This window comes from Moschus berezovskii, chromosome 7 (genome assembly GCF_049115385.1).
Source record: "Moschus berezovskii isolate FMDL1 chromosome 7, NW_MosBer_1.0, whole genome shotgun sequence".
In the NCBI taxonomy this organism is placed as follows: Eukaryota; Metazoa; Chordata; class Mammalia; order Artiodactyla; family Moschidae; genus Moschus; species Moschus berezovskii.
Window position 1 is genome coordinate 61,224,089 of NC_142466.1, and position 16,214 is coordinate 61,240,302.

Here is a 16,214-nt window from a genome sequence, read left to right on the forward strand (position 1 = left end):
TGCAAGATTTTTTTTGCCCATCAGATTAATAAAAATCTAATGATAATGAACCAGAGATCAAATTGCCAACATCCGCTGGATCATGGAGAAAGCAAGAGAGTTCCAGAAAAACTTCTATTTCTGCTTCATTGACTATGCCAAAGCTTTTGACTGTGTGGATCACAATAAACTGTGGAAAATTCTGAAAGAGATGGGAATACCAGACCACCTGACCTGCCTCTTGAGAAACCTGTATGCAGGTCAGGAAGCAACAGTTAGAACTGGACATGGAACAACAGACTGGTTCCAAATAGGAAAAGGAGTACGTCAAGGTTGTATATTGTCACCCTGCTTATTTAACTTATACGCAGAGTACATCATGAGGAACGCTGGGCTGGAAGAAGCACAAGCTGGAATCAAGATTGCAGGGAGAAATATCAATAACCTCAGATATGCAGATGACACTACCCTTATGGCAGAAATTGACGAGGAACTCAAAGGCCTCTTGATGAAAGTGAAAGAGGAGAGTGAAAAGGTTGGCTTGAAGCTCAACATTCAGAAAACAAAGATCATGGCATCTGGTCCCATCACTTCATGGGAAATAGATAGGGAAACAGTGTCAGACTTTATTTTGGGGGGCTCCAAAGTCACTGCGGATGCTGACTGCAGCCAGGAAATTAAAAGACGCTTACTCCTTGGAAGGAAAGTTATGACCAACCTAGATAGCATATTAAAAATCAGAGACATTACTTTGGCAACCAAGGTCCATCTAGTCAAGGCTATGGTTTTTCCCGTGGTCATGTATGGATGTGAGAGTTGGACTGTGAAGAAAGCTGATCGCCGAAGAATTGATGCTTTTGAACTGTGGTGCTGGAGAAGACTCTTGAGAGTCCCTTGGACTGCAAGGAGATCCAACCAGTCTATTCTGAAGGAGATCAATCCTGGGTGTTCATTGGAAGGACTGATGCTAAAGCTGAAACTGCAATACTTTGGCCACCTCATGTGACAAGTTGACTCACTGGAAAAGACTCTAATGCTGGGAAGGATTGGGGGCAGGAGGAGAAGGGGACGACAGAGAATGAGATGGCTGGATGGCATCACCGACTCGATGGACATGAGTTTGAGTGAACTCCGGGAGTTGGTGATGAACAGGGAGGCCTGGCGTGCTGTGGTTCATGGGGTCGCAAAGAGTCGGACACGACTGAGCGACTGAACTCAACTGAATGATAATGAGATGTGCCAAAACAGTTACTAACATAAACTAGAGGTGGGAAATAAACCAACACAACCTTTCTAAAAGGCAGAGGGTGGTAATGTGTATCAAAATGTTAAATGAGCCTATCACTGAACTAATGATACAACTTTGAGGAACTTATCTGAACACATAAACGTACAAAGATGGATCCCCTACAATATTGAGCAGTGATTATGAAAAAAATGTAATGGCCTCAAACTATATATTAACAAGGGGTCAGGTATGCTGGCATACAGGGGTGGCGTGCTGGCAAATTTTTAACTAGTTTTGCAGGCATGGGTAAGGGAGAGCTCTTATTCGTAATATTAGCCTATTTCTGTGGTGTGAATACCCCAATCATGGTTATTTCAAGCTACCAAAATGAAGTCAGTGAATGCAGATTTGAGAAGAAATGTATAAAACTGCCTTTGATGAGCAGGTGCAAGCTAGCCACAGCACACCACTGCGTGTTTCCTAATACACTGGACCAGTAACAAAAAACACACTGCAACACTAAAAGCTATATATATGATATAAAAGATTTATATTAAATGGCAAGATATGCATTACATATTACTAGATGAAAAGAGCCAAGCACATACAGAACAACTTATGTAGTATAATCTGGGATGTTGTAAATTTATGTGTATGCATTTCATTTTCATTTTGAAAGAAAAAGAACCATACAACAGTGATGTGTAAACATTATATTCAATCGAGTTTCATCCATAACAAGAACAGCAACTCTAGTTTTTGTGGAGCATCTAAACCAGATTAAGATTTTTATTTTAAAAAAGAATAGCAAAAAATCACCAGATTTGGCTTCAAAGTAAGTAAAAACTTCTGTATTAAATAATACAAAACAAAGTAAAAGAAAAACAACAGACGGGGATTAAGTTATTTGCAGTAAACATGAAAAAGGCTAATTTCATTGTAAGCTCAGAGTTCACAAACAGGCAAAGGAAATGAAGCAACAACTTACAAACTAAGGAATTCAACTAGAAACAGACATACAGGAAATGGTCAGTCTTACCAGTGATCAAATAAGCGCACGCTTTAAGTGCATGCCTACTAATTTATTATAATCTTAGTATAACATTCATGATGCTGCAAATTATACACCATCATTTCAGAATATGTTTAAGGTGTATGTAATCAAGAGTTGTAAAATTTTTCATATCCTCTAACTTAGAAGTAACAGTTCTATTTATCTATTCTAACAAAAGTGTGCAACTGTGTGTGTTTTAAAAAAATGTGATCTATGCCAAGAACTTCATTACAGTGTTATTAGAAAATTGAGACACTGGGAGAAACATAAATGCTAAAAAAAAAAAAAAAGAGTAAGCAAGCAAATTAATATATACCCTCTAACAGAATATTATACACCAATTCTAAATATTAATATGAAGTTTATATAGGCACACAGAAAATGCTTACAACATGTTAAATTATACAGTATGATTACATCCATACAAGAAACATAAAAATAAAACAGTCTAGAAAGGAATATACAAAAAACAAAAAATCATGTTTTTTTGCATCAGAATGGTACATTTAAACTTATAAACTTTAAAACATTTTTCATATTTTGTCTAATAAACTACAGTATTATTCATAAAATTTCAAAAACACTGAAAAACACAACAAAAAATATTATGAACAGTCATTTCAAAGGCCATGAAAATAACAAAATGTAATTGTTAATCATATAACAAAATTCTTATTTGGAAGAAAAGTACTCCTTGACTCAAACTTTGACTGTCTATTCAATACAATAGTTTGTTTCATTATTAAACCTTAAGCAACCATACCATCAGAGGCTATATCTCTCAAATGCTTTTCATTATTTCATTTTAAAAGGAGAATTAAGAGCAATATAAATTCAGGCAATGTGATGATGTGATTCTGTATTAGTGATACATAACACTTTAATTCTGGGAAGGATACATTGTCATTTGAGTAGCAATCCACATATAAACCTTAGGGATTTAGAAAAACCCTAGACAAGAATCCCTGTTCCCATAATAAGCATGGTCTGGAGTGGAAAGCCCTACAGAAAATGTGTTTCTCAAACAATGTATCTGGTGACTTCTGTGAAAATGTATTTGGAGTCAAGATTTCCCTGAAGAACCATTAATGAAGTCTAATGATTTCCTCCATTAAAATGCAATCCTTTGTCAAGAATCATATGGATGCGGAAACACAAATTATTTCTCTGAAACTGATCAAGCAAGATAAAGGTATCTCCCCTGACCAGAAGACGGGAAACCAAGGAGACCCCTCATTACAAGAGTTGACATGTGCCCCAAATGCTCTAGTCATCTCTAATATGCTTCAGACATCTTAGATGGTGACTCAATACATAACAGGATGTGCAGAGGTTATCCCATTCATTACTCCGTGAACACATCAACACCCTGCCACTTCTAGAATCCATGTCTGGCCCACGGTTGGCTCGAGAGAAGCCAATAATATGGTAATTCATTAGCTCTTAATCCACAGGGAATGATTAGAATTAGATCAGCCTCTAATAAAAAAATAGAGGCTGATTTCAAGTATCTTTTTGTTTCAGCATTCATTAGCTCTGCTCTCAAATTATTCAGAATATATTTGCCTACATTTTGAATCAAGAAATCCACTTAATTATATTATGGACAAATGAAGCCCATTTTGCATGATGGTTGTAAACAGACTTTAGGGACCCTGAATGATCTACTCCCTGGACTTAGATATGACAGCCCAGAATGTGAACAGCTCCTAAGACAACACAACCAACACACAGGTGCCCTTCTCAGCTAAAAATTACAAATGACTTCTATATTACATCACTCCACCCGAGCAAGAATCCACTGGCAAGAATATCTCATGATACAATTTATCTTACTGCCTCGGGCAACTGAAAAAGCACTCTACTGTAGGAGAAGCAAGCCACTGGGAAAGCAGATTTCCTGAGCAAGAGATGTCCTAATAACCCATTCCCAGATTAGCAGAGTTCTCGATACAGTAATAGATGCATTTCTATCACCTTAACCGGCTAACAGGGAAACAACAACAACAACAAAATACTTGGAGGAGTCTGGTTGTAACTCTTCCTTTTAATGTGTGAATGGTTTTCCTCAGGACGCAGTCTGACCTAAGCTATCTAACCACCTCCAGGAGCAAAAGGACCCAAAGAGTGCATGCAACAAAAACGCCTCCCATGCAACCCAGACTTCTGCTCATCTCCCAACCCATGATCTGGGAGAGGAAGGGCATGGTAGGTGTGACAGTTCAGAAACTCGCTAGGGAGTTGAGTGAGTGGAGCTGAGAAGTAGAAGCTGCACTGGCCAGGCTCGGCCTGATTGGTGTGGCCAAGTTAAGGCACAGCACAGAGCCCCTGTTCTCCGCTCTCCTCCCTTTCCTCCATAGCTTAAGGAACACCAGGCTACCCCACCCCTACAAGCAGCAATATCCTCTGCCCTGCCAAGCCCCTCAATATCCCCCCATCACTGTCCCTCACCTGCGGCTGTTCTCCCGTTTCCCTGCACCTGTCCCATTCCAAATCTGAAATCAAGGAAAGTGAGCCTGGAGCTGATACGATATTGAGACAGCCGTAGGCCAGGAGGAAAGTACCTTCAAGGAATGCAAAGAGCTTGCCTGGCACCTCCAGTGGGTCTGGGCTCTTTTAACAACGTTTCTGCAAAGCTAGGATGTGAGTCCAGCTGTTCCTTCTTCGGTCACAGAGCCCTTTCTTCAGACTGCAGACAAGGGGCACGGGAAGTTTCTCTGATCATGGTCATGACAATTATGTGCAGTTCAGAGGCCACAGAAATGTGTGTGTCTATACACACACAAATACATTTTTAAAAAATGGAAATGTCTTACTTCATAGTATGAATGTGTCAACCCTTATATATTCTTCTGATTTCAATGAAAGCCCCAAGGAAAAAATGGGCACCATAATGGAAGAAGAAAAGGACACAGGTGGTCCATCCAAGGGTTAACTCTAAATCTTTCCTAGAAAGCCCTGGAAGAAGGACCCACTGGCTCCAAAGCATCCCACAATGTGTTCCACTAAGATGTGTGAGGCACTCCCAGTGCCCAGGGTCAAAAAGCCAACCTGCTGTCACTGAAAAAGGGCAGAAATGCACTTGGGCAGCAGAGATTCCTTGCAAGCAAATGAAAAGCATTACTTAAACATCAATGAAGAAGGAGGAGGAGGAAGAGGAGTGAGTTCAAGGCAGCTGCCTAAGAGTACCTAAGAAAACACACACAGGCTTGAGCAGGGCCGCTCAGGAGCATTGAGCCTCCGTGTCTCCTAGGATGTCGCCCTTCCTACAGGAAGCAAGAGACCCATGCTGATATGACAGGAGGCTTTTGATACCACTCCCTGAGAAGGCAGTGAAACTATCAGCAGTGTGCCAGGCAGCACGAGGGCAGCACCAGGCAGACTCGCTAATGCCGCCTCACAGCTCTGGCCCAGAACTCTCCAAGCCGTCTGTGCCTGCCTGTGGGGAAGAGAGAGGAGAGTGAGAGTGGCCAGGAGGAGCCCACCTGACCTGGCTACGCCTCCCATGGTAGCTGATCACTCCCAGGAGGCGGAGTCTCAGGAGCCTTGTCCAGGGGTAAGAGAGGGGCTGCAAAGTGGCTAAGATGCCAAAGCTGCAGAGGGGAAGCAAAGAAAATTTCAAAGTTCAAATGGCCTTTAGATATGGTCCAATCTCTGCATTCTGTGTTTCTATAGAAACAGTAAAGGAACAAAGGAACAAAACACCCTTGGGTTAGTTCAGAGAGGTAGGGTAGGAGTTCCGATGGCCTTTCAGTTATGGGCTTTAGAAAAGATACTCATGCCTACAGCAACATGCAGAGCCATAGGAGTGTTTCATGGTTTGCTCAGATAAACTCTTACAAAGCCAGGGTGCCATTGTTTTTGCATTATTTACTGGTATTCAACAAGATTCAGAGAGAAAAGAGAGTTAAACTCTTAACAAGTACTTCAGCACTCTTTTAAGGGCAAACCAGGAACAAGAATTAAAGTCATCCTGTATTATTAGAACAAGTCAAAGGAAATGGGTCAGCTCTTTCGGACAAGAGGAAAATTGCATTTGCCATCTGCAGAAAGAACCTATAATATAACAAAGGAGCTCTGAAAAGTGTAGATCTTAAAATATCAGTTCACATGGCAAGAAAATTTCACTGCATCTCTACCTTAAAAAATAAATAAAACAAAAAACCTACTCAGACTGACTGGGTAAAATGAAAGCAAAGGCTGCTGCCCAATCCACTGTCCCTATGGGGAAAGAAATACAGAAAGAGATGTTTTAAAGCTCTCAAGTAAGTGAGGTGAAGACATTCAAATCAAAAAATGCAGAAGATGCACTATTACCCAACAGAGGACCCCAGCTCCTTCTCCCCTTCTAGCACACGCACTGCATCCTATTTTGAAACCGGGTGGCCTGTGATAGATGAACCAGCTTGGGCTCCTAGCTTTCTGCTGGTAACCGCGCACGGATCTCAAGTCCCCGCCCTCTGGAAATGGAAGGAGAATTTTACATTTTGTTTGACAACGTCTTTTGTTTTGCAGACCACAGCGTTGCTGCAGAAAGTTAATCATCTCCTAAAAGCACATTCGCAAGTGTCAATTTTAATGCATTAAAGCACCCAACTTCCCCTCTCACCAGCTCACAGACACATGATGTTTGAAAGAAGCACCAACTTGGAAGTTCCCTAAATCTTAAAGAAATGCACCCACCAGAGAATCTAAGGAATCCCTCCTTGCATTTGGTTAACGACGCTGTGATAAGAGTAAATGGGTGGGTGGATACCATGGAAGGCTCTTTTGGGGGGCCTGCAGCAAAAAGCTGGAAGACTGAGTAATGGGTGGATAAGACTGCTGCATTTCTCTCTAGAAACAACTGCTCAGCTGCAGTCACCAGGAAATACATGGAAAAAGCCAACAATCACCCCGCCACCTCTTCACCAAATAGAAATGTAAAAGACAAAAAGTAAAAATGAAAACCATGAAAAAAAAGTCTTTAAAACCATAAAAGAAGCAAAAGAAAAACTCTCCTTCAATTATTTACTAAGTGATGATGATTGAAAAAAAATGGGGGGTGTCAAATTTTGGAATGAGGCAATTAATTCATGATTTCAGTTCTCCTAAGGGGGAAAAAACATGAGGCCATCTCTCAGAAATATACAGGAACGTGTTTCTAAACATCACTATCTACTTCCTGCAACAGAGAAAAAAAGTCTCACTCTAACTCTTTTTCTTTAATTTGTGGATCAATTATTGTTTCCTTCTGTGAGGTTTCAGAAATATAATAGCATTAAAAACATTCTGGTTCCAACCACGCCACAATCCATCACACACTTCCTTGCAAAAACTATTTTGTTTTCAAAGCAGTCAAACTGCTCACAATCCAAAATTAATCCTGTAATAAAGGTGTGTAGAATTTTCAAATTTCAAAGGACCTGCGTGACAGTTTTCCATTCAAATTGCTGGATAAACTACGATCGACTTTTCAACCTGCAACAATTATGAAAATGTCCAACTGAATCATTTTCCTGAAACAATGAATGAGAAGCAGGCAGAGACAAAAACGACTTTGCCTTTAAAACAGGATTTCTTTTACCATGCCCCAAGTGGCCCACAAAAAGACAAAGAGGTGTGGTAAATGGAGAGCAAATCAATGATACCCATTAGAAGAAAGCAAGATGTTTAAGTTCACTCCCTCCAATTGCTCTGCTTGCTTCTGGGAACCCAGCTGCCCACCCTGCCCCCATCGTCCTACATCCACAAGTTCCCAGATACTGAGTCCCCAGTTATACCAGAATGACTGTAAACTGAGCAAGAGAAGGTGCTTCGCAGAGCTACAAGAAACAAGGGCCACTCTCTTTGTCCCCATGTAGCTTCCCTGGTGGCTCAGATGGTAAAGGACCTGCCTGCAACACAGGAGACCAGGTTAGATCCCTGGGTCGGGAAGATCCTGAGGAAGGAAATGGCTGCCCACTCCAGTATTCCTGCCTGGAGAATTCCATGGACAGAGGAGCCTGGGGCGGCTACAGTCCATGGGGTCACAAAGAGTCAGACACAACCGAGCGACTAACAAACACACACAGCTTCAACTTCAGTTAGAAACACAGGGCAAGTGGTCACCAACAGTTTCTCACAGTTAAAGGCAAAAAAAAAAAAAAAAGATATGCCGGCTCCGAGGAAATAACATATACCACTCAGGAGTTCAAATTCTCAAGACCATCTGCTTCCCCAGTTGTGTAATCCCCGGGAAGCTTCTAGAATGGCCTTCAGATTATTTTGTCTTTTTCTTTGTATTAAGAGCCAATCAAAAAGCCAGCACCAGGAAGGATAACACCCAGAAGGACATGTCAGGCTGAGGGCGTCAATTGTAAAACAAGAACTGTGAAAACTGCTTGTAGTCTTTCCTGCCGGCAAATAAGAAACAAGGGTGTGTCTCACACAGCACATTATTTTACACATATTAGATGCTTAATATCTGTTCATTTGACCAGCATTCTGTATGCAACTGTTCTTTCTTATGGTACATCTGGTTAAAAAAAAAAAAAGAAATTTTAGAGGAAATGTTTGTTTTCCCCAAATTGGCAAGTGTTTGTTAAATGAATGTGAAGATCTTGATAACTCTATTTTTAAATAATACTAATTTTGTTCTTCAAATTGAAATGTTAGGCTTTTAACAAAATATCCTGCACTGATTTCAGAAATTATGGCTAGGTATAAAGGTCAACCCCAGAGCTATTTACCAAATTCAGTCGTTGGTTCTCAACACTGATATGGATGTTTATTTTGTTTATAAATCCCAGATTCATGACCACCTAAGATTTATGAACTCATTTATGACAGAATATTTAGGTCCTTTTTTTCCTTTTTATTACATGGCAGATAAGAAATCAGACAGGTTTTTTACGTATCGGTAAGATAACAAATCATAGGTGATTGTCAAAGAACTGCCTATAATTTTATTAGTAACAGCTGTTCACACAAAATAGTGTTTGGGTCTGAGAATAGCTCTTTCTTTAATGTTACTCCATTCCGCAGAACGAGAAGACACGCACTGTTTACTGCAGTCAGTTACTGCCACAGATTTAATTACCAACAATCACACATTTTTCCTTCTATTACTATTTCACACTTCCCTAGGATTAATTCTGCAGAGATCATAACAATGCTTTAAAGCCATTATAAAAGTTTCCCTTTGAAAAGTCACTGCCCTCCCCCTTCAACCAGAAAATTAGACTTAAAATTTGTTGTTACAAATACTTGCATTTCCCTCAACCCAAAACAGAGAGTCTGGAGGAAACAGATTCTCTCCACCTTCTCAGGGAGAAAGCAATCCTAACCTTCTTAAAATGGCTTCTCTCTCTTTCAAGATGTACCCTTTGAGCTCTCTTATTTTTCCTCTACAACACTCAATCCACATTTCCATTAATACCAAAAGAACTAATAACCTCCCCTTAAAGAAAAACTAATATGAATGCTGGAATCAAAACCATCCTTGGCAAATCTTATTCATTTCTTTGTATAAGTTTGCCTGGAGCATGAAGAAAAATGTGTTCCTTTTTACTGCTAAGTTTAGCATAGCACGCAGTCTCACAACTGCAAAAGCTGTTTAAGGTCCTTAAAAATTCATCTGTAATAAAAATCATAACTATATTTAATAGACATCTCTGAAAATTGAACATAAGCCATCTCGTATAAAGTGCAGCTGGGTTGTTTGTTTTTTTAATGAAAAAGAGGCTATAAAATTTATTTGTAACAAAATGGCTACTAAATTATTCTTCTGATTCTCCTTCCTAAGTTTATCTAAAAATATTTGAATAGATATATACTAGATAACTTCATTGTTTAGTAGGGTTGTAATTTGTCCCCAAAATTCCCATATGAAGAAACAATACATTAATACATAAGTACGAGATTAGATCCAGACAATGAATCTACATGGTTCAATGCAAAAACCTTACTCTGAAAGCTTTGTTATTTGGTCAGAGCTCCAGTTTTGATTTTTATGAGGGACCCTGCCACTTCACTCTTCCGATACAAACTATAAATACTTTGTTTCCGAAAAAAACAAAATAAGGAAAGAAAAAAAAAGGAAATTCATTCAAACAAATCCTGACATTTAGAAACATATTCAACACTTGGAAACTAAAGAGTAGCAAAATCAAATTGGTTGATTTTAGAGCAGCCTCATAATCACCATACTATGGTATTTCCAGGGAGATTCTGTTATTAGGGCTGCTTTAGAAGGAAGCCTTCATTCTGCAGTTCTGAGTAGCCATCCTAGACAGCCACTAACCTCTAGGTTAACTTGGGCAATCAACACCCCCTTTACTGCGCCAGTGAACTCTACAGAAGAGTGGTGGGGTGGGTGTTTTTACCCAGACCTGTATGAATGAACTCTCTACATACTCTAAATTTGTCAGAACACTCCCAACCTTCCAGGTACCTTCCTGCTCTGTAACTGTTCGGTTTTCAGTACAATGTATATTGCTCAAATTAAAACCATTCTTTCTACAATTCCTAAAAGTTAACCACTGTGGTTTTTCTCATATAATTATATATAGGTAAATTGTAAACATCTCTTCAGTCACCACCTGTGCTCCAGAGAATTTAAAAATTCACTCTGGTGAGTATGTCATGGAGAAAATTAGATGGCAAAAAGATGAGAGGGTTAAGCTAGCTTCCATACAAAAAAAAGAATCATACCATGTCACTAATCAAGACATGGTATGATTTCTTTTTTTTTCCTTTATACTTTCATATTTTAAACACGATTGTTATCATTCCCAAATGCAACCAGTACAGATGTAATACATTGGTTCACTATGCGATAAAACATCTTACATTAACACTTCCGATCCCGAAACTAATTTGTAATCAATTGGCTCGAAGAGTTACATATAGTTATTTTCAAAGGTCATCATTTCCTCTGCCACAGTATAAAAATGCTACATTTCTCCATGTCTCTATAATGTCTTCACTGTTTTATGGTCCCAATTTCTACTAGGAAGGTTATAAAGAAGCTTACTTATTCAATAAATACTTACTGAGAGCACTCTATGAGTTAGAGATTGTGCCAGAAGCTGGGATTTTATAGTGTGCAACAGGGAATCTGTCCCTACCCTCCTAAGCTTCCAGTCAAGAACAGGAAGAAAATTTCCAACCACATTTGTAATTCAGTTAGAAGAGCAAGAACATATAGTTCTTTCACCTAAAACTGGCCTAAACTTTGCCTCTTATATGGAATACAATCAATAAAAAAAACAGCAAAGTCTTTTTTGCTAAATTTTTCTATTTGATGATTAAGATCTAAAGAGTAAAGAGTTTAAAACATGTAAAAGAAGAACATGTTAAAGGGGAGAAAAAAATATATCTTTAAGAAGCCGAAATTTTCAGAAGAGTATCATTGAACGGAAGCAGGTATTCAATGGCACTTGTTTTACAAAGACTTAAAGACAGATTATATTAAATAGTGTGACCTACGTACCACCAATAGAAATATTTAGTTAATATTCATAAATATTGATTAATTAAAGGAAGCAATGTATATTACATCTAGGAAGTATATAAAAACGTCAGATTAAAATATTCTCTTGGATATCTATGTAGACTACAAACAGTTTGAGGTGTCTAAGAAAATAAATACTAACATAAATGAATTCAGAAAATGAATAAAGAAAACAATTCAAAACTTAATATATTTTATGACAGGTTTCTGAGTTCACTTTTTTAAAAATAAGCATCTAAATAAGTAAATATCATAGAATTTGAAACATATTGGCATAATTGCTGGATATGTATCAAGGCAGCCCAAATTTCACTACCATGCTTTCATCTAGGCAGGTAACCACTATTTTCTCTTTCTAATTTCTTCACAATATAAAATTAGCTAATTATGTGAACTAACAAGGGGCTCCTGCCAAATACACCCATTTTCCTTAAAATGGTGTCATGCTTTGAACTAAAATTTACTTTGAAAATAATTTTACATTGAATTTCATTTAAATACACTGGTGATCCCTTAATTTAAATAAAGTAGTTTAAAATATTGTTGAATCTTTTGAAGGGCCTCATTTACATGAATGAAGATTCAGTGCACTCATCAAAGCAGCACAACAGGCATTCCTCAAAAGGAACTCCTCCTGATACCTTCCCTGATTCAAATCAACCATCACTCCTCTCCTGGATTCAGAAATCACGAGCACACGCACAAATCTACAGTGAGTATGTACACAGCACCAACTGCACAGTATAGGCACTGCAGCAGTTATGTTACAAAAGCAACATACCCAGAACATGAAGCTGTATGTGATGTCTAGGGATTGGGTTGCTAACAAAAAGTTGTCTAGTTTTAAAGCGCTAATAAATGTAGGTGCTAAACTGATGTCCTATTTTTCTACCACTTCTAATAGGCCATATTAGGGGGCTAGGGTGAGGCTGTACTAAACCTTAGTCAAAAATCTAATAAGAAGGAGAGAAAAAAAGTTCTCCACACTACCACTTCAGTGGTAAAACTGTTTTACTTTAGTTTTTGTCCTTATAAAATTATCTCCAAGTTCATTTTTTAAAGCACAATATGTTACTTAAATCCACAGTATGTAACTAAGCATCCATCTATGGGTATTTCCCCCAAAGTCCTCCTTCTAGACATTCAAACCTAGGCCCTCAGACAGACAAATTCCTTGAGCTCATTCAGCTGCTAGGAACCCAGGGGCTGCCACATTTCAGGCAATGGGGTTGGCCTGAGAGACCTCAAACGCCCTATTCACAGCCAAACAAACAAATAAACACTCTACACAGGGCAAAAGAAAAAGAAAAACCATCCTCAAGTCTCTCTAAAACACATGCTTTTTCCCTTAATCACGCACTTAAACTCCATTCATGTCTCCTACCCACTCTAGTTTCTTCTCAATCTTGAGAATTCAGAAAACATTCAACTACACCTTTTCAGCCATGAGAAGTAGCTCAAAATGACAATAAACATAAAAAATAAAAAGATCTTCCTTTTGCAATTGCAGTTTTCCCCTTCCCTGGCTTCATTCCCTAAAGCCTGCCCCTCTTATCCAGGGTTTGCCTTCTGTTCTTTATAAACATGTGCACATTTATCTAATCTGGTTTCAAAATGAAGACATTAAGCATGGCATGTGAATTAACCATTTGTAACTATTCGTGATCATTATGTTTTGTTCCTTCTTGTAAAGGATCCAGTACATAAGCAGTTCCCTCCCAAAGGCAATTGCTTCCTTGAACCAGGAGACAGAATGCTCAAGATAAAAAGGAAAATGCATGCTTCTGAAATCAGAATTGACAATATTCTCTTCTTCCAGAAATGTCTGAGAAACCTATTAAACACGCAAATATCCAGAAAACCAGTGCAGACATTTTTCAGGCCTGTTACTGCAAAGCTGTTCTTTCTAACACAATAGCTCAGAGTTATGTCGCGCTGGCCTGAATGTTAATTCTGAACATTCTCCCAGAGATAATAATCAATAAAATTCCTAGCAGAGAAATGGCATTTTCTTGCTAACTTAATGTGAAGGCAGAATAGTGGGTTATTTTTTAGAGCTTAAAGGGACATTTTTTGCTGTTCACTTCCCGTTTTCCTTCTAGCCCAGATTCCAAAGATATTAAAATGCTGTCCGTTTTAAACAAAAGGTTTCTGTTTGTTTCCATGAGAGTAACTGAGCGGCTGTACTGGCAACTATTGTGAATTCAGGCCTACATCTGGGTTGCCACATTTTTAAACAAAAGATACCCATCGCTGTCAACAACCACACAGCACAACCCTCCCGTATCCCTCATCTTTATCTGGAAGGGATGGTGGAGACAAGAAACAGGCCTGTCACCATTAAGAAACTCTTCTGGGTCCCTCCTTTCGGTGGTCTGGTGGCTAGAGAACAGCACTCGTGTGACACATAAAAATGCTCACCTCCCCGCTCCCGGAATATGTTGGCCCCCTTTTTTCAGAGAGCCAACCACTCGGCTCCCTCATCATCACTCCTTGGAGAATCCAGTCGCGAGTCTGCCCACCGTTCCACCATTCGCTCCGACCCCTAAAAGCACCGATGAAAGATGCACACAGGCCACCCCACCGCACGCCCTGGCTCCGCTTGACACCTAAGGCCACACGCACACCCTGTTCTCCGGTCCACCACCCCACCAGGCGCCGCGGCCACCACACTGGAAGTTCAACCCTCCTGCCCACCCTCCCACCCGCGCTTCTCCCCGAAGCGATTTGCCATTCAGCAGATGCACAGCAGACCAACGCGCACCCCGAGAGCACAGCCCTCCGGGCTACCGAGGGACAAGCCGAGGCCCTGGGCAAAGCAGCCGCGACCCCTCTGCGCGCGCCTCTGTCTGCGCGCGCGCGCGCCCTTCAGGGTGCGGGTAGTGGCCGGGGCCGCGCCCGGGGAGGGCAGGGGCGAGCCGCCCGCGCCCTGGGGCGGGGGCCGCAGTACGGGGACCGGGGGTGCTGGGCGGGGGGCGCAGAGGGCCGGCGGGAGGGCCCGCTGCCTACGGCCGCGGCGGTACTCACCGAGCAGCAGCAGCTTGAGCTCCCGGCGGGCGTCCCTCTTGTCCCTGCGGAGCTGCCGCTCAATTTCGTCGTTGATCCGCCGGGCTTCCTTGGCCTCCTCGCTCAGGCAGCACGCCATGATGGACTCCAGAGTCATTCTTCCAAAGTGCCTCCGCTGCAGCCCCGCCGGCACCCCCTGCTCACACGCGCGCACACACACCCTCCCGCCCTCGCTCCCCCGAGGCAGCGGTGGCCGCCGAGCCCCCGCCGCCCGGGCGCGCGTCCGGGACGAGCTCAGGGAACCGCCGCGGCGTCCGCGGCCAGGGCCGGAGCCACCAGGTGGGCCGGGGGTGCGGCGGCTGGTGGCGGCTCGGGCTGCCCGGAGGAGCGAGGCCGGCGCGGGAGGCGGCCGCGGGCGCTGGCTCGGGGGGCGCGCTAGGGAAGGCCGCCGCGCCCGGCCTCGCTCAGACGCCCGCGCCTCCTTCCCCGGGAACAGGCGGCCCGCCTCGCCCCCCGCGCCGCCGCCGCCGCCGCCGCCGCCGAGGCTCCCCTAAGCCGTGCGCCCGGCGGCGAGAGCACATCCACCGGGGCGTCCCCGCAGCGAGCAGTCGCCGACGGCTCCCCGCGCCTGGCGCGCCGGCTCCTCGCTGCCGCCTGACGCGGCTCCCGGGCGCCCTCGGCCCTGCCCGCGCCCACCGCCCGGCTCGCGCGCAAACCCGGCTCGCCGGCCCGCCCGCCCGGCCGCCGCGCGCTCCTCCGCCTCCGCCAGACGCCCACCCCCGGCCCCGATTGCCAGGCGCAGAGCGGCTGCTCAGTGCTCGCCCTCCCCCTCGCCACACACACACATTTTCTTCTTTCTCTGAACTGGAGCACAGATCCGGGAGGGAGGCGGCGGCGGCAGAGGGAGGAGGTGGAGGGAGGGGACGGGCGCGGGAGGAGGGGAGCGGGAGGCGGTGCCGCCCGGCCCCTCCTGGAAGGCTTTCCTGGGCTCGCAGCCGCCGCGGCGCGCCTCCCAGTGCGGCTTTCGCTTCGCTCGCGCCGCTCCCGCGCTGAGCCGGCCCCCTCGGGCTCTGCGGGCGCCTCCCGCTCCTGCGCCCTCGGTCGGGCCCGCGGGCTCAGCGGTCACGGCCGCCCCCGGCGGGAGGCGGGGCCGGGTCGCCGAGGCGCAGCCGGGGCCGCCGCCAACCTGCCGCTGCCGGCCCGCCGCCCGGGCGTGGTAAACCGGGAATATGGCGGCCTCCGCCAGCCGGCTGCCCACTGCCTCCGGAACGCAGCCGCGGCTTCTCCTGGAAGCCGGGGATCTCGGCCCCGTAAGCCCCCCAACCCCGGGCGCCCCGCGAAGACCCGCCCAGTTACCCCGAAGGCAGCCTCAGCGCTGGCGCCTCCCGCCTGCCGCTCTGGGACAGCGCGGAGCAGAGCCGTGGGGCGGCTCTTCGCCTAGTTCAGTGTTCTTTCCCGTTCCTATTTCTAAA

General features: G+C 43.5%; 1 protein-coding gene across 1 annotated transcript in view; it reads right to left on the reverse strand.

Moving 5' to 3' along the window:
* The window catches only part of GNAQ (G protein subunit alpha q), a 328,650-nt gene extending 313,751 nt beyond the window's left edge, over positions 1 to 14,899 (reverse strand). The window contains exon 1 of the mRNA XM_055426923.2: positions 14,764 to 14,899. Within this exon, the coding sequence (XP_055282898.1) occupies positions 14,764 to 14,899 (136 nt within the window). The remainder of the gene's footprint in view (positions 1 to 14,763) is intronic.
* Between the last annotated feature and the right edge of the window lie 1,315 nt (positions 14,900 to 16,214).